The 15,623-nt window shown below is 43.9% G+C and overlaps 1 protein-coding gene across 5 annotated transcripts in view; it reads right to left on the bottom strand.

Annotated features, from left to right (window-relative positions):
• LOC140733231 (tau-tubulin kinase 1-like) overlaps nt 1-15,623 on the bottom strand; it is a 67,178-nt gene that overhangs the window by 47,741 nt on the left and 3,814 nt on the right. For 3 of the 5 annotated variants that reach the window (XM_073056280.1, XM_073056281.1, XM_073056282.1), the window contains exons 2-5: nt 10,431-10,542; nt 2,779-2,937; nt 2,106-2,253; nt 1,707-1,780 (exon numbers count right to left, since the gene is read on the bottom strand). In XM_073056280.1, the coding sequence (XP_072912381.1) occupies nt 1,707-1,780; nt 2,106-2,253; nt 2,779-2,886 (330 nt within the window). In that variant the 5' untranslated portion in view covers nt 2,887-2,937; nt 10,431-10,542. Of the gene's footprint in view, nt 1-1,706; nt 1,781-2,105; nt 2,254-2,778; nt 2,938-10,430; nt 10,543-15,623 lie in introns of those variants that run through there. The other 2 variants (XM_073056283.1, XM_073056284.1) reach the window with 2 other exon arrangements.

Raw genomic sequence — 15,623 nt, forward strand, 5'->3', positions numbered from 1 at the left:
AAAAATCATTGGACTCTGGCATGGTGACAGAGAACTAGAAACCTGCAAATGTCACTCCATTCTTTAAGGCAGCAGAAAGGAAATTATAGACCAGTTAGCCTGTCCTCAGTGGTTGGGATATGTTGGAGTCAATTGTTAAGGATGAGGTTATGGAGTACCTGGTGACACTGGACAAGATTAGCAAGGTTTCCTGAAGGGGAAATCTTGCCTGATGAATCATTGGAAATGTTTGAGGAGATTATATGTTGGATAGTTAAAAGGGATGTAGTGGATGTTGTATACTTGGACTTTCAAAAGGCCTACGATAAGGTGCCACACATGAGGCTGCTTACCAAGTTAAGAGCCCATGGTATTACAGGAAAGTTATTGACACGGTTAGAGCATTGGCTGATTGGTAGGAGGCAGCAAGTGAGAATAAAACCAGATCCTTTTCTGGTTGGCTGCCAGTAACCTATGGTGTTCCACAGGGGTCGGTGTTGGGGCCACTTCTTTTTATGCTGTATATAAATGATTTAAATGATGGAATAGAACTTTTTGTTGCCAAATTTGCAGATGATACAAAGATTGATGGAGGGGAGGTAGTCTTGAGGAAACAGGTAGGCTGCAGAAGGACTTAGACAGATCAGGAGAATGGGCAAGAGAGTGGCAAATGAAATACAATGTTGGACAATGCATGGTCAAGCACTTTGGAAGTAGAAATAAATGTGCAGACCATTTTCTAAATGGAGAGAAAACCCAAAAATCTGAGATGCAAAGGGACTTTGTAGTCCTTGTGCAGAACACCCCGAAGGTTAATTTGCAAGCGGAGTTGGTGGTGAGGAGGTCTTGAATACAAGAGCAGGAATGTGATGCTGAGGCTTTATAAGGCACTGGTGAGGCCTCACCTTGAGTATTGTGAACAATTTTGGGCTTCTCATCTCAGAGAAGATGTGCTGGCATTGGAGAGGGTTCAGAGGAGGTTCACAAGGATGATTCCAGGAATGAAAGGGTTAGCATACAAGGAACATTTGACAGCTCTGAGTCTGTACTCACTGGAATTCAGAAGGATGAGGGGGAATCTCATTGAAACCTTTCGAATGTTGAAAGACCTAGACAGAGTAGATGCGGAAAGGAAGTTTCCCAAGGTGGGGAAGTCTAGGACAAAAGGGCCCAGCCTCAGGATAGCGGGGTGTCCATTTAAAATATAGTTGTGGAGAAATTTCTTTAGCCAGAGGGTAGTGAATTTGTGGAATTTATTACCACAGGCAGATGTGCAGACCAGGTTACTGGGTGTACTTAAGGCAGAGCTTGATGGGTTCTTGATTGGACATGGCATCAATGGTTAGGGGGAGAAAGCTGGGGAGTGGGGCTGAGGAGGGGGGAAAAAGAATCAGCCATGATTAAGTGCCATTACAGAGTCGATGGACCAAATGGCCTACTTCTATTTCTATGTCTTATGGAAAGGTTTAGATGGATATGGGTCTAGTTGGGAATCTTGGTCAGCATGGAGTAGTTAAGTCAAAGGGCCTGTTTGCCCACTGGATGACCGGGGATCTGGGGCTGAGCAGCTCTCTGAGAAGTCGGCTGGGTGCAGCCTCATCTGATTCCCGTCAGAGCTCAGCCCATACCAGTACTGGTGGGGAGGGTGGGGAGCCAGCCCACAGTACAGCACAGGTTGTCCCGGCTGGTGTCTGGTGAAGGGGTGTGGGGATGATGGGAGTCATTACCTGAAGCTGCATTACCACGTAGTTAAACTTCTCATTCCGGCCACAACCGATGAAGCGGCACACGTGGTCCTTCCCTGCACATCAACACAGCACAGCACGGATCACTGGGAGGTACAGGCACACACTGGGGGAGCGGGGGTTGGGGTTATTGGGAGAGAGAGGAGGAGGGAGAGGGGTTGGGGAAGAGTGGGGAGGAATTGGGGTGGGGGTTGGTGCTGGGGAGAGAGGGACAGTGAGAGGCTAGGTTAGGGTAAAGACGGGGCAGGGGTCAGGGAGAGAGGTGGAAGGGTAAAGGATGGGAAAGGAGTCAGGATGGAAGGAGGGAGAAGTTTGGAAGGGTACACGTGAGGGAGGATGGAGTGGGGAGAGCTGAGGCAACAGAATGGCTGAGCCCCTTACCCTGTAACTTCTTGAGCACGGCCACCTCCATCTTGAGTACCTGCTTGGGCTGCTGGGCAGACTCTACCTTCAGGGCTACATTCTCCCGTAGCAGCAGGTCTGTGGCTTCATAAATCTCTCCGAAACCCCCACCACCGATCTTCTTCAGCTGTGGAGGGGCACACAGCAGAGTGCTCAAGGGGACACCTACTAGTCCAGGGTTGGTCACCGCTCGTAGAGGATACACATGGAATGCAATGACAGGAGCGGGAGGCCGAACAGGTGGGGGGAGTCAGTGAAGGGGTCCTGGGGAAGGAGTACTGACAGGGGAGGATGGCTCAATGTAGTTGTTTTAAAAGGGATAGGTGAGGTACGAATGAGTGTTGGTGAGTGATTGGGGGTGTCCAGGCATAGTGTATGGTCGGGATGTATAAGCATTGGTATGTGGTTGTGTTGTACAGCACTGATGGGATGTACAAGCATTGCTGAGATGGTAGGGGCCGTACATGCACTGGTGCATGGTGGAGGTGTACAGGCATTGGCAGGGTATGATGAGAATATGCAGGCATTTGTTGGATGGTAGAAGTGTACAAACATCAATGGGATGGTGAGGTGCTCACGTGTTTTGGTGCAGATACACAGGTACTGGTGTATGGCTGGGGGTGAGATGTTAGAGGTGTACAGTCTCACTCACCACCTTCCACCGATCCTTCACCACAAATGCCACAGGTAGGATGTCAACTTGCTCGCTTCCTCCACTCATGTTTGCCTCTTCCTGTGCAGGAACTGCTAGGCACTGCATTGGGCCGCGTGCGAGGGGTCACTCATCGCCCAACCAAACCACTCCATTTACCTGAGGGACAGAGAACAAGTGGATTGTGAGAGTTTGTGAGATCTGGGTCAGGAGGAAGGGAGGAGCTGGTGAAGGAGTGTTTGAGGAGTGAGGCTGGAAGGGGTGGGGTGGAGCAGGGCACCCATTGGAAAGGGATTCCCCCCACCCAGGCCCTGCAGCTCATGGTAGTTCAAACATTGGGGAGGGTTTTTGCCAGGCAGTGAGTTTCAGAACTCCCTCCATTCCCCAGTTCAAAGTAACCTACTTCTTCTCCCTCCTGACTCTCCTAACAATCACTTTAAATCTCTGACCTGAGTTCAGACCCATTTCAGAACAAAAGAAAGAAACATCTGGCTACAGCACCTACTCTACCAGTTAGTAATATCAGGGCTGCTCAGACCTCAGCACCACCTCCCTGCCCCTTCCACACATCTCTCAATGTCCATCAGTCCCATTCTCATTGACTCAGCTTGGTGAATGGAGAACCTTCCCCTGCATCTGTGCCCTGAATGACCCGTCCCTTACTCTGCAACTGTGATATCCCAGCTGATGTAAATAACCCCTGCACCTACCCTGTCAAGCACCATAAAATCAGAGTTGCAGATTTAGAAATAGCCTCTTCAGCTTGACTTGCCCATACTGATTGAGATACCTATCTATATCAATCTCATTTGCCTGTGCTTGACCCATATCCCTCTAACCATGAACCTGTGCAAGTGTCATTTACTTGCACCTCCTTTGGCAGCTCGTTCCATGTAGCCACCATTCTCCATGTGGAAAACTTGTCTCTCGGTCCCCTTTAAATATTTTCCTTCTTACCTTGAACCTATGCCCTTTAATTCTGAGAAAGCTGCTGAATTTCTATTCAATTGGCCTTTTTGATTTAAAAACCCCCATTAGGTCGTTTTCAGCTTCCTTTGCTCAGGCACAGACCCAGTCTGCTTCCTGTCCACTACCACCTCATTTCCAATAGATCAACCTAATGATCCCCGCATGCACTCCCTTAGACACATCTCTGACCTTCCTTAGCAGCCCTGTCCACGGTATTCCAGGTGTGGTCTCCCCAGAGCCCTGAACAACTGCAACAAGATGTCTCCAGTCTTCTTTTCTGCAATAAGAGACCCTCAACATCCGGGACATGCCCTCTGCTTGTACTACCAGTAGGAGAAGGTACAGGAGCCCGAAGACCCATATTCAATTACTTAGAAACAGCTTCTTGCCCTCTGCTATCAGCTATTTGAATAGTCCATGAACACTACTTCATTAACCATTTTTTGGTACTATTTATTTTGTAGTTTTGTGTTTGCACTTTACTGCTGCTGCAAAATAACAAATTTCACAACATGTAAATCAGTGATAACAACTCTGCCTTCCTAATGACTTGCCAAGTGTTATCCTGAACATTAACCTTCAGTGGTTAACACATGAAGACATTCAGGCCCCTCTGAACACCAGGGTATTTCAAGCACTCATGACTTAAACAAAACTCACAATGATCTTTTTTTCTACCAGGAAGTTCTACTTTTTCACATTATATTCTACCTGCAGTGTCCCTGTCCATTCATTCAACCTATTTACAACCACTTCTGCAATCTCTCTGCACTGATCTTTAACACTGTTGCATGTTGGGTGGTTTGAAGAGTGTGAAAACACCAAGTTTAAAACGGCACTCAAATCTTTGAAATTGATGCCCTTTCAGTTACATATGAGAGAGTGGGGCAGGAAAGGGGTAATGCCAGAAATCTGTTTGTTGTTGTTAAGACAGTGCTATAAAGGAATTGGAAATGATCCTACATTCTTGTAAATAAGGCTGCAGAGTTTTCTGTTTTTAGTGGTCCTGTCTCTAAGCAGCAGCAAGAACACGAGACTCCACTCACTTTTACACTTCATGCATCGGCACAGTTCCAAGTTTTGTCTTACCGAGGACATTAATTGTAAAACATTTTGTAAGGAAGTCATTTGCAAAGAAAGCATGAGATTAAATTTGAAACAAAATAAGAACATATTGCAATACTTAGTGGGTCATTTGTGACCAGGATCCTCAGAGCTGAATCATTACCTCCGCTACTCACTGCCCATCCTTGCTGGTTCCATCATCTTCGTGTTTACTATTCTCATGCTGAGTTTTGTTATTTCTTTCCCATTTTAATTTTGTCCTCCTTTGTTTCTCTTTCATAGTGGTCTAATTGATTATATTTTTGGAATGAGTACTAGAGAAAAAAAATCGTGACCTGAATTCTACAATGACCATGTACAATTCTGGCTAATGTTATACATTATGCAGAAAATCCTTGCTCTAGATACAACATTCACACATATTAAGCGTGGGTAACTTGGAAATCTGAAAAGGTATTTCAGGAAGTAGTTTAAGTTTATTGATTCTAATCTCAGATGTAGTTTTCCTCAGCAAGGACTTTTCTCTTAAGAGAGCCCTAATATTCACGATTTTTGCAGCTCCAATGGTTGCTTGCCTGAGTGGAGTTTGTGTGAGTTTCCGTAAGTTACCCAAAAGGGTAAAAGATTAATGGATTAAAGATAGAAATGCTTTTCCACAGTGTTGGCTCTGACAATACCTTGTGCACACTGAGCTGGATACACTGAAGTGAAATACATCGTTACATTCTATTCTGGCTCTAGGATTTTATACAAAGGTAGACATAGATTTTCTAACATGATAACACTAAGAATTTAGAGCTTGCATTCTAAAGATCAATTTCAACCTTAAATAATTAACACTTGTGTTTTTGAATTAGTGACTGATCTGCAAAACATCTCGTTTGATTTAATTACAGTTAACAACTACTTGCGATCTAGAATCAGTCAGGTTTATTATCGCTGACATATGCTATGTTATTTGTTGTACTGCAGCAGCTATACAGTGCAATATATAAAACATATTACAAATTACAATAAATATATTTTTAAAAAATTAAATAAGTAGTGTATAAAGAGAGCAAAATTGTGAGGTTTTGTTCATGGATTCACTGTCCATCCAGAAATCTGATGGTGAAGGGGAAGAAGCTGTTCCTAAAACAGAGTGTGTTTTCAGGGTCCTGTACCTCCTTCCTGATGTTAGAAGTGGGCATGTCCTGGGTGGAGGGGGTCCTTAATGATAGATGCCACCTTTTTGAGGCATCACCTTTTGAAGATGTCCTTGACGGTGGACTAGCTAGTGCTCATGGTGGAGCTGGCTGAGATTACAACCCTCTGAATCTTTTTCTGATCCTGTGCAGGCCCTTCCATACCAGATGATGATGCAACCAGTTTAAAATAAGACCATATGATATAGGAGCTGAATTAAACCATTCAGCCCATCGAGTCTGCTCTGCCATTCCATCATGACTGATCCTGGATTCCACTCAACCCCATTCACATCCTTTGAAGCCCTGATCAATCAGGAAATGATCAACTTCCACCTTAAATATACCCACAGACTTGAACTCCACTGCAGTCTGTGGCAAAGCATTCCACAGATCTACTACACTCTGGATAAAAAAAAAATCCTCCTTACCTCTTCTAAAGGGTCACCCCCTCAATTTTGAGACTGTGCCCTCTGGTACTGGATACCCCCACCAAAGGAAACATCCTCTCCACATCCACCCTATCTAGTCCTTTCAACATTGGATAGGTTTCAATGAGATTCCCCCCCCCACCCCCACACTATTCTAAATTCCAGTGAGTGCAGAATCAAAGCTGCCAAACGCTCCTCATACGTGAACCTCTTCATTCCCAGAATCATGCTTGTGAACTTCCCTTGGACTCTCTCCAATGACAACACATCCTTTCTGAGATATGGGGCCCAAAACTGTTGAGAATATTCCAAGTGCGACCTGACCAGTTGTCTTGTGAACACTCAGCATTATATCCTTGTTTTATATTCTATTCCCCTTGAAATAAACGACAATGTTGTTTCTGTCTTCTTTACCACAGACTCATCCCATAAATTAACCTTCTGGGAGCCTTGCACAAAGACACCCAAGTCCCTCTGCACCTCTGATGTTTGAATCTTCTCCACATTTAGATAATAGTCCACGCTATTGTTCCTTTTACGAAAATGCATTATCACACATTTCCCAACACTTTATTCCATCTGCCACCCTTTTGCCCACTCTTCCAATCTATCCAAGTTCTGCAATTGCATTGCTTCCTCAGCACTGCCTACCCCTCCACCTATCCCCTCACCATCCACAAACTCTGCCACAAAACATCAATTCCATCATCCAAATCATTGACAAAATGTGAAAAGTAGTGGTCCCATCACTGACTCCCGAGGAACACCAGCTGTCAAGCAAAAAAGGTTCTCCCCCCATTCCCACACTGCTCCCTGCCCATCAGCCATTCCTCTATCCATGCCAGCATCTTTCCTGCAATACCACAGGATTTCATCTTGATAAACAGCCTCGTGTGGCACCCTATCAAATGCCTCCCGAAAATCCATATAAATGACATCCACTGCCTCTCCCCCATCCACCCCGCCTATTACCTCCTCGAAAAACTCCAACAGATTTGTCAGGGAAGATCTCCCCTTACAGAAACCGTGCTGACTTTGACCCACCCTATCAATAGTCTCCAAGTACCTCAAAACCTCATCCCTAACAATAGACTCCAACATCTTCCAAAAAAATCTCTATGGTACATCTGTAGAAATTTGCTAGAGTTTTTGGTGACATAGCAAATCTCCTCAAACTCCTACTGAAATATAACATTGTAAACTATCCTGCTATTTGGGAGGGACCTTGTCAAAAGCATTGCTAAAAGTATAGATAACCCGTCCACCACCTTGCTATCATCCTCGTCAAAAAAAAATTTAAGATGCATGAATTGCTATGCTGATTACCTTTAATCAGTCACTATCAAAATGTTGATAGATCCTATCCCTCAGAATTGCCCCCCCCCTCAGTAATTTCCCACTACATACATCAAACTTACTGGCCTGTAGTTCCCTGACACATTTTGTTGCTTTTCTTAAATAATGGTACATTAGCCACCATCCAGCCTTCACCATGGCTAAAAATGAAGCAAAGGGCCTCCAAAATTTCTTTCCACAAGGTCCAAGGATGTACTTGGTCAAGCCCTGGTTTATCCCCCTTTTATTCAGTCCTTTCCACCTACACACATAGCACTTCACAATGTCTTTATCTCTCAACAATTTTTAATTCTTTGGCCTTAATTGCCACATTTTCATCACGGATGTCCAGTCCCTAAACACTTCTATTCCCCCACCACAAAGAACTTAAGGTTCTCCATGGTTTTTTGGACGCCAGACCCAACCAGTTGCCCTCCACCACCTTCCTTGCTTTTCTCGATCTCTGCCTCCATTTTGGGAGACAAATTGTCTACCGATATCTTTTATAAACACACTGACTCTCACAGCTATCACAACTATACTTCTTCCCACCCTGTCACCAGTAAAAATGTCATTTCATTTTTACAGTTCCTTCATCTCCACCACATCTGTTCCCAGGATGGGGCTTTCCTTTCCAGATCATCAGAGATGTTCTCTTTTTTCAAAAAACAGGGTTTTCCTTCCTCACCCACAGTTCTTTGCTTTTCCCGGACATCCACCTCACCCCTTCTTCCCACCATCTTAACAGGGAAAGTGTTCGTCTTGTCCTTACCTACCATCCAATGTGCCACCGCATCCAGTACAACACCCTTGGCAACATCCACCATCTTCAACACGATCCTATCACCAAACACATCTTTACCTCTCCCACAGCCCCTACTCTCCGCCTTCTGCAGGGATTATACTCTCAGTGATTACTTTGTCCATTCATACCTCCCCTCTAATCTCTCTCCTGGCACTTAACTCTGCAAGTGGAAGAAGTGCTTCACCTGCCTATTAACCTCCTCCCTCTCCTCCATCAGGAACCCAAACAGTCCTTTTAGGTGAGACAACACTTCACCTGAAAATCTGTCTGGGTCATCTACTGTATCTGGTGCTCCTGACGTGGCTTCCTCCACATTGCTGAGACCTGACGTAGATTGGGGGACTGCTTTGTCAAGCACCTTCACTTCATCTGCATCAAGCAGGATTTCCCAGTGGCCAACCATTTTAATTCCAATGCCCATTCTTATTTTGATATACACAGTCTCCTCTTCTGCCGCAATGAGACCTTTCTCAGGGTGAAGGAGCAGCAACTCATATTCTGTCTGGGTAGCCTCCAACCTGATGACATGAACATTGATTTCTCTGACTCTTGATATCACACTTTTAAAAGTCTTCCTCTTCCCTGTCATCCAATTACCATCAAACAGACTCACTTAATGAACAAGTTCCTGCCTAATGCCTCCAAAATGGGCTCTGCCTCAATTCAGGCTGTTAACCTGTGGACCAGTCCTACCTTTCTCCAGAACTATTTCAAAACTAATTATGGTCTATGGTCACAAAATGCTTTGTGACTAGCACTTCAGTCACTTGACCTAATTCGTTTCCCAAGAAGAGGTCCTGTGTTGTCCCTTCTTTTGTATGGTCATTTGTTTATTGAATAAAAAAGCTTTCTTGAACATATTTAACAACTTCCACCCCATCTGACCTCTGTGCACTATGGGTGGCCTAGTCAATATTAGGAAAGTTAAAACCTCCCACTGATACTACCCTATCATTCTTACATCTGCTCTCTCAGTACACATCTGCTCCTCCAATTCCCTCTGACCACTGGGCAACTTATAACTGTCCCATCAAAGTGATCACCCCTTCTTGTTTCTAAGATCTACACATATGGCATCACTGAATGAATCCCCCAAGAATATCTCTAAACACAGTTATATCCTCCCTCGTCAAAAAGGCAACTCCTCCTCCTTTCAATTACAGTGAATGAAATTGGAAAATATTCTCAGGAACTGTACTTTAAATGTTCTGCAAGTCTGACAAAGAGTTTTCATTCTAAAACATTAACTCTATTTCTCTCCTCACATATTTGCCTGTTCTACTAAGCATTTTCAGCATTCTCTGATAAGCATAGGAGAACATGATCTTAATGTTGGCTTGGCAAATGAGGTGGCATGGTGGCGTAGCACAGTGATCACTGATCGGGGTTTGATTCTTCCAAACTCCTTACAGGCAGTGGCACGTTCTCCACACAACCATGCAGGTTTCCTCTGGGTGCTCCGGTTACTTTCCACATTCCGAAGACGTACGGTTAGGTGTGGGCACACTACACTGGTGCCAGAAGCATGGCGACACTTGTGGGCTACCCCCAGCACATCATAAAAATAATGACACATCGTGTGCATGTGACAAATAAAGTCAATCTTTTGGTGTACATGGCGAAAATGTCAGCATGGATGTGGCAGGCCAAAGGACCTGCTTCTGTCTACAACCCTGTGACTTGATTTCAGATTTTTGGAAGGCATCTGCAGTTTTTTTTAAATGTTCACTTTTAAAAAAAATAATAATTTCAGTTCTGGGGAAGTGCATTTTAGTACGTGAGAGAGAAGGGAAGAGAGATTTGTGTAAAAGTTCTGGGGTATCCAGGGATAAGTTCACAGCACCTAAGTGATAAAATGCCAACCTGCTAAAGGAAGAGCCGGTGTGAGAAAGCTGAACGATGGACCTGCAGCATCGGCGAGATTGTATGAAACCAATCATGCTGTGAGCGAGGGTGCAGTCTACTGGTGGCCGAACTGCAATAAACAATATGAAGGCAGATATTACCGTGAGCACAGTCTGAACCAAAACAAAGCAACAGCAATAAGGATGAAGGTGACGTATCAGTTAAATACACAATCAAAATCAATACTCAGACTGAAAGATCGAACTCCCTTAACGTGTCCAAAATAAATACAATGTCCCAAAAATCAGATGAAACGTCAGGATGCACCCTATCAGTTAATTTGACCAAGCTGCCATAGCTGAGCTAGAACAAAAGGTAACCAACAACTTGCATAGAAACGTGGTGAAAAATTAATGGAAACACACTGGAGGCCAGTGAGAATGAAAGCATGCTGCAGGTCTCAACCCATAGCGGCAGGAGGAATCTGGCCAATGACACCTCCAGGAGAGCAACGACAGATTTCATCATGACAAAGCCACTTTATGAAAAGCAGCAGACTAAAATTTTACAGTAAAGCAATAGTTTAACATATCAGCACACTCCATTTTGCAAAGGTGTCTGATACTATTTTAGTTGCAAATGGAGAGATAGACCAACTCATATAGGAAGACTGAACAGTCAGCTCTATATGCAAGAACCAGCGTAAGCAGCTAATGATCAAACCAGCCACACACTGGAGGAGAGATGGAGTGGATTCACAATGAGCATTTAACACAACTGACAACTTATGCAAATTTGTGTAAATTAAGTCAGTGAATTAAGCAATCTACCAGATGATCCAACAATGGCACTGAATTCTCCTCACTGCTTCCAACCATCACAGACTACCATGTTTGCAAAACTTCAAATGTATGATGACAAATAATAACCAAATACCAGGACAATTCTCCTTCCACAGGTCCTTACACCTCTACGGCTTTCCCAGACCCTGAAGGACTTGGCAATCCAACCCTTCAAACATGTGACTGGAGAGATGCGGCTGTGGATTGTTTGGAAGGAGAAAAATTGCACCAACCCTCAATAGTATGGAGTGTGGAAGGGCATAGGGTTGACAGTCAAAATCTTTCTGCCAGAGTAGAAACGTAAAGTACTAGAGGGCATAGCTTTAATGTGGATCAGGAAATTTTAAATGATTTTAAGGGAAAAATTTTTAAAAATATGGTAGGTGCCTGGTACAGGGAGAAAGGGGTGGTGGTAGAAGCAGAAGCAATAGTGGTGTTTCAGAGACTATTAGATACACACCAATATACAGGATACAGGGAATGGAGGGATATCGATCAAGTGCAGGCACAGAAGAGATTCAGTTTAATTTGGTATCATGGTTGACACTGACATTGTGGGCCAAGGATCTGTTCCTGTGTTGTACTGTTGTATGTTCTATGTTTCTAAAGCAATGTGAAAGAAAACTAAGGGTATGTTGTGACCGACATACGTAAGTGACCAAATTTCCTTATTCTCTGAAGAACAATGGACTTTTGAAACCATGAACATGTGCCAAAAGTGTGACAGGACTCACCTGTACAGAGGCAACAACAGGAACAGCCCAAGAACTATTATAGAGTAAAGGGGGAGGGGGGGGGGAAAGAGACCCAGTGGTGGCAGGTAGCAGCGCTCCAGCCCCACAGTTCCAGTGACCAGGTACAATCCTGACCTCAGCTACTGTCCATGGAGTCTGCACGCTCTCCATCTCAAATGGCCTATAATACTTCATTAATCATGCAGAACCACCACCCACAGCCGTCCCTCAATACTCAGAAACCTGAAACAAATGCCGTGACGGGGTGCTGAGGCCAGACTCCCACATATAAGCATTTAAATGTAACACAGAAGACTGTGACTGAGTACTGGTGAATGAGATTAGAACATGATAGTCAGCATGGATGACATGTTGGGCTGAAATGCCTGTCTATGAGACTCCATGACTCGGTTATACCTCAATCACCGATGTACATCATGAGTGGCTAGGACCCCAGCTCTGATTCCTGCAACACTCTCTTGTCACTGCCGTTTATTCCTCCCCTCAACTTCTCTCTATCAGCTAATTCTCAATTGATAAAACATATTACCCAAGGCAGACGAACAGGGTAAAGATCAGCATATGGGACTGTGATAGTGACCCAGTGTAGAGTGATGGGCAGGACTGGTAGCTCAGTGTTCTGGGGTAAAGATGCTGCAGTTGAGATGGTGGGGGGTGGGGGAAGAAGAGAGGAGGAGGAATTGTGTTTCTGATCAGGGAGAACATCACAGTAGCACTGACAAAGGGAACATCTGGTAGATAGAAACTGAAAATAAGGAGATGATCACTTTGATGGGATTATACTGCAGGCCTCCCAATACTCTGTAGTAACCACAGAAGCAAATATTGGATAGTGCAGTTAAGTGTCAAAATAATGGAGCTGTTAATAGTAGATAGTTTCAACTTTCTTCATATTGACTGAAAGTGCCACAGTGCAAATGGACGGATGGAGTAGAATTTGTTAAGTGTGTCCAGGAAAGTTTTCTGAAACAATATCTAGTTGGCCCTACTAGAGAGGGGACAACACAAGACCACCTGTTGGGAAATGAGGCAGGGCAAGTGACGGAAGAATCGGTGAGGGAGCACTTTGGGACCACCGACCATAATTTTATCAGTTTACTTATTTATTTAGAGACACAACATAGAATAGGCCTCTTCATCCCTTCAAGCTGCGCTGCCAGCAACCCACCGATTTCATCCTAGCATAATCACAGGACAATTTACAATGACAATTAATCTACTAACCAGTACGCCTTTCCTGGAGTAAACCTATGTGGTCACAGGGAGAATGTACAAACTCCTTACAGAGGGTGTTGGTATTGAACTCTGATGTCCCCAGCTGTAAGTGTCTTGCTAACTTCTACGCTACTGGTAGAAAGCTATGGTTTTAAAAGTTATGCAAGAAGATATAACATAAAACAGCACAGCACAGGACCGACCATTCAATATTATTAATTAAAGCAATGACTCCAAATTAATCTGATTTCACCCTTCTCTGCATATTTATTTGCCTATCTAAGAGTCTCTTAACACGCCTATAGTATCTAATCTACAACCCCACCCCAGCAACGCATTCCAGGCCCCCAACACTTTCCTCATTTCATTTTAAATACATATCGTCTGCTACGAGACACTGCAATTTTTGAAGAAGGATATCGGCTGTCTACTCTAACTGTGGTTCACATGATTTTATAAACTTCCATCTCATTTCCCCTCAGCCTCTGTTACTCCAGAGGAAACAGGACTAGCATGTCCAACCTTTCCTTAAAACATGTCTTCTTAACCAGGCAGTTCCCGGCAAACATCCTTTGCACCTTCCTCAAAAGCCTCCACATCCTTCCTGTAATAAAGCAACCAGAATTAAATGCAATACTCTAAATGTGGCCTAACCAGAATATTTATGAATCTGTAACATAGCTTTATTGCTCTGGAATTCAATGCCTCAACTAATGAAGGCAAGCACGCTATATTTCTTTTACCATCTGATCAACTTGTACAGCTACTTTTAGAGAACCATGTATCTGGACCCCAAGAGATAGGACTGGTCCGCAAAATCAAATCGTAAATGGAGCAAGGTAAATTTTGATGGTATTGGTCAGGTACATATAAAAATAAATAAGGAGAGACTGTTTACAGGTAAAGGATATCTGGCAAGGAGGCGGCTTTTAGAAGTGAGATAGGGAGAGTTCAGAGACAGTATGTTTCTGTTAGAGTGAAGGGCAAATCTGTAAGAGTAAGGAGCACTGGGTGCGGAAAATGGGAGCTCTGGTCAGGAAAAAGGAGACAGAAATCGGGTACAGTATAAGCAACTGAGATAAGAGATTCCTTTGAAAAATATAAACAATGTAGAGTATATGTAAGAGGGCAGAAAGCATACATAAGATATCTTTGGCAGAAAGGGAGAATTCCGTAAAGACCCATAAATATATTGAAAGCAAAATGGTAACTAGGGAGAGAATAAGTCCTGTTAAGGACCAGTGTGGTTATCTATGTGTGGAGCCACAAGAGATGGGAAAGCATTAAATGAATATTTCTCTTCTGTACTTACTGTGGTGAAGGACGTTGTACCTCCTACATTCACATGCAAAGTTTTGCTTTGGTACCTCACAAATCACGGGCTTCCAATCACAAAAGCAACTCTGCTTAAAAGTCTTGTCAGTGCCCCAGCAATCTGCTCTTTGCCTCATCAAGCAGCTTAGGATACATCTCATCAGGACCTTTAAGCCTGCTAAGAATCTAATATCTCCTCCTTTTCAGTGATAACATGTCGTAGAATGTTACTGCCCCCTCCCCAGATTACCCACCCACAATATTCTTAGTGAATACAAATGAGAAGTGTTCAGAACTCATCTACAGCCTCTGGCTTCACACACAGTCTGCCTCTATGGTCCCTAATGGATGGGTGTCCTTTTTTCAGGTTTCCCTCTTGCCCTTAATGAACTTGTAAACTGCCTTGAGATGTTCCTTAACCTTGCCCAGCAGTGAAATGTTCTGCACTTCCCTTTTGCCCTCCTAATTTTGGCCCTTCGGACACCAGCTCTGCTCCTGAGAGTTCCTCCTGTTTTATTCTTTATCCAACCCACAATCTCTCTCATGATCCAGGTACCTTGCAATCACTGTTCTTACCTATCACATTTATAACGACATTTTAGCCATGACCTCTATATAATTTCTGAACATTATAGTTATAGAGTCTCAGAGCTCTCCAGCACAGGAACACACCCTTCGGCCCAGTGGCTATACCAAACACACTACCCACAACCATACCATCAACTTACCCATCGACTCCTCCCACATTCCAATCCTCACTTACACCCCAGAGACAAAGCCTAAAAATTCACTTGGGCATAGAGAAAACATGCAAACCACATAGACAGCACCAATTTCATTTGACCTTAGTCCATGGCTCTACCTGCTTACACCACAGTGCCATCCTGTAGTTAGATTTATCTGTAGGTACAGCTGTAGCCTTAGCCTCAGTGATTCAGGTTTGCCACGTTCTGTTTCATGATATTAAAATTTTTAACCCAATCCGGAATCTTAGCTTCTGGTCTCTCCTTATCCTCCATAACTACCTTGAAACTTACCACAGCCCCACCGAACTGCTCTCCACAGACACTGCCTCCACCTGCCAA

This window comes from Hemitrygon akajei, chromosome 9, assembly GCF_048418815.1.
Source record: "Hemitrygon akajei chromosome 9, sHemAka1.3, whole genome shotgun sequence".
Taxonomy (NCBI): Eukaryota; Metazoa; Chordata; class Chondrichthyes; order Myliobatiformes; family Dasyatidae; genus Hemitrygon; species Hemitrygon akajei.